Source organism: Sinocyclocheilus grahami, unplaced genomic scaffold (genome assembly GCF_001515645.1).
Source record: "Sinocyclocheilus grahami isolate Dianchi unplaced genomic scaffold, SAMN03320097.WGS_v1.1 scaffold2447.1, whole genome shotgun sequence".
Lineage (NCBI taxonomy): Eukaryota > Metazoa > Chordata > Actinopteri > Cypriniformes > Cyprinidae > Sinocyclocheilus > Sinocyclocheilus grahami.
Window position 1 is genome coordinate 70,150 of NW_015507626.1, and position 614 is coordinate 70,763.

Sequence of the window (614 nt, forward strand, 5' to 3'; positions counted from 1 at the left end):
TGCCAAATATTTAGAAAGAAAGAAAAAAACTCAATTATGAAGGCAGATATAGATTGTCAGTGTTTTATATCAAATTTCCATTGATTTATAGAAACTGAGGGCTGAGAGTCGAGATGGGTATCTGTGAAATCAGCAGCAGATGCTAGAGTGGACTATTAAACGCTTCTCTGCGTCTCACTCTGCTTGTCTCTCAGGGAATGGCTCTTCATCAGAAGGTCTCCGGGTCGGGTTCGGGTCCGGCTCAGTCCTTCCTGGCCCAGCAGAGACAGTGGACACAAGCCCGCAGAGGCCTGTCCCGCCTGCAGCCCCGATAAACCCAAACGCTGCACTTCTCTTTCAGCACTTTCTGTCTGTCTGTGATCGTCCTGCTGAGGACGGAGAGAGGATGCATTTTGTGTGTTGTTTTTAGTTGATCCAAACGTCAGTATGTAGTTGAGTTTTAGTGTCAGTTAGCGCCAGAGTCACATGAAAACTGAGTTTAATGAAGTCGATCAACCTTTGATTCTTTTAATGATGTTTTTAATGCTGTGCGATAGGTTTGGGTGTTGTTCAGGGTTACGGTGCATGTGAACGCACTTTACACACTCGGTGCCTTCAGCTGTCAATCATCTCAT

At 45.4% G+C, this 614-nt stretch overlaps 1 protein-coding gene across 1 annotated transcript in view; it reads left to right on the plus strand.

Moving 5' to 3' along the window:
* The window catches only part of LOC107575052 (protein Hook homolog 2-like), a 2,605-nt gene extending 1,997 nt beyond the window's left edge, over nt 1-608 (plus strand). Inside the window, exon 4 of the mRNA XM_016261463.1 lies at nt 195-608. Coding sequence (XP_016116949.1) covers nt 195-314 — 120 coding nt within the window. The 3' untranslated portion in view covers nt 315-608. The remainder of the gene's footprint in view (nt 1-194) is intronic.
* The last annotated feature ends 6 nt before the right edge of the window (nt 609-614 follow it).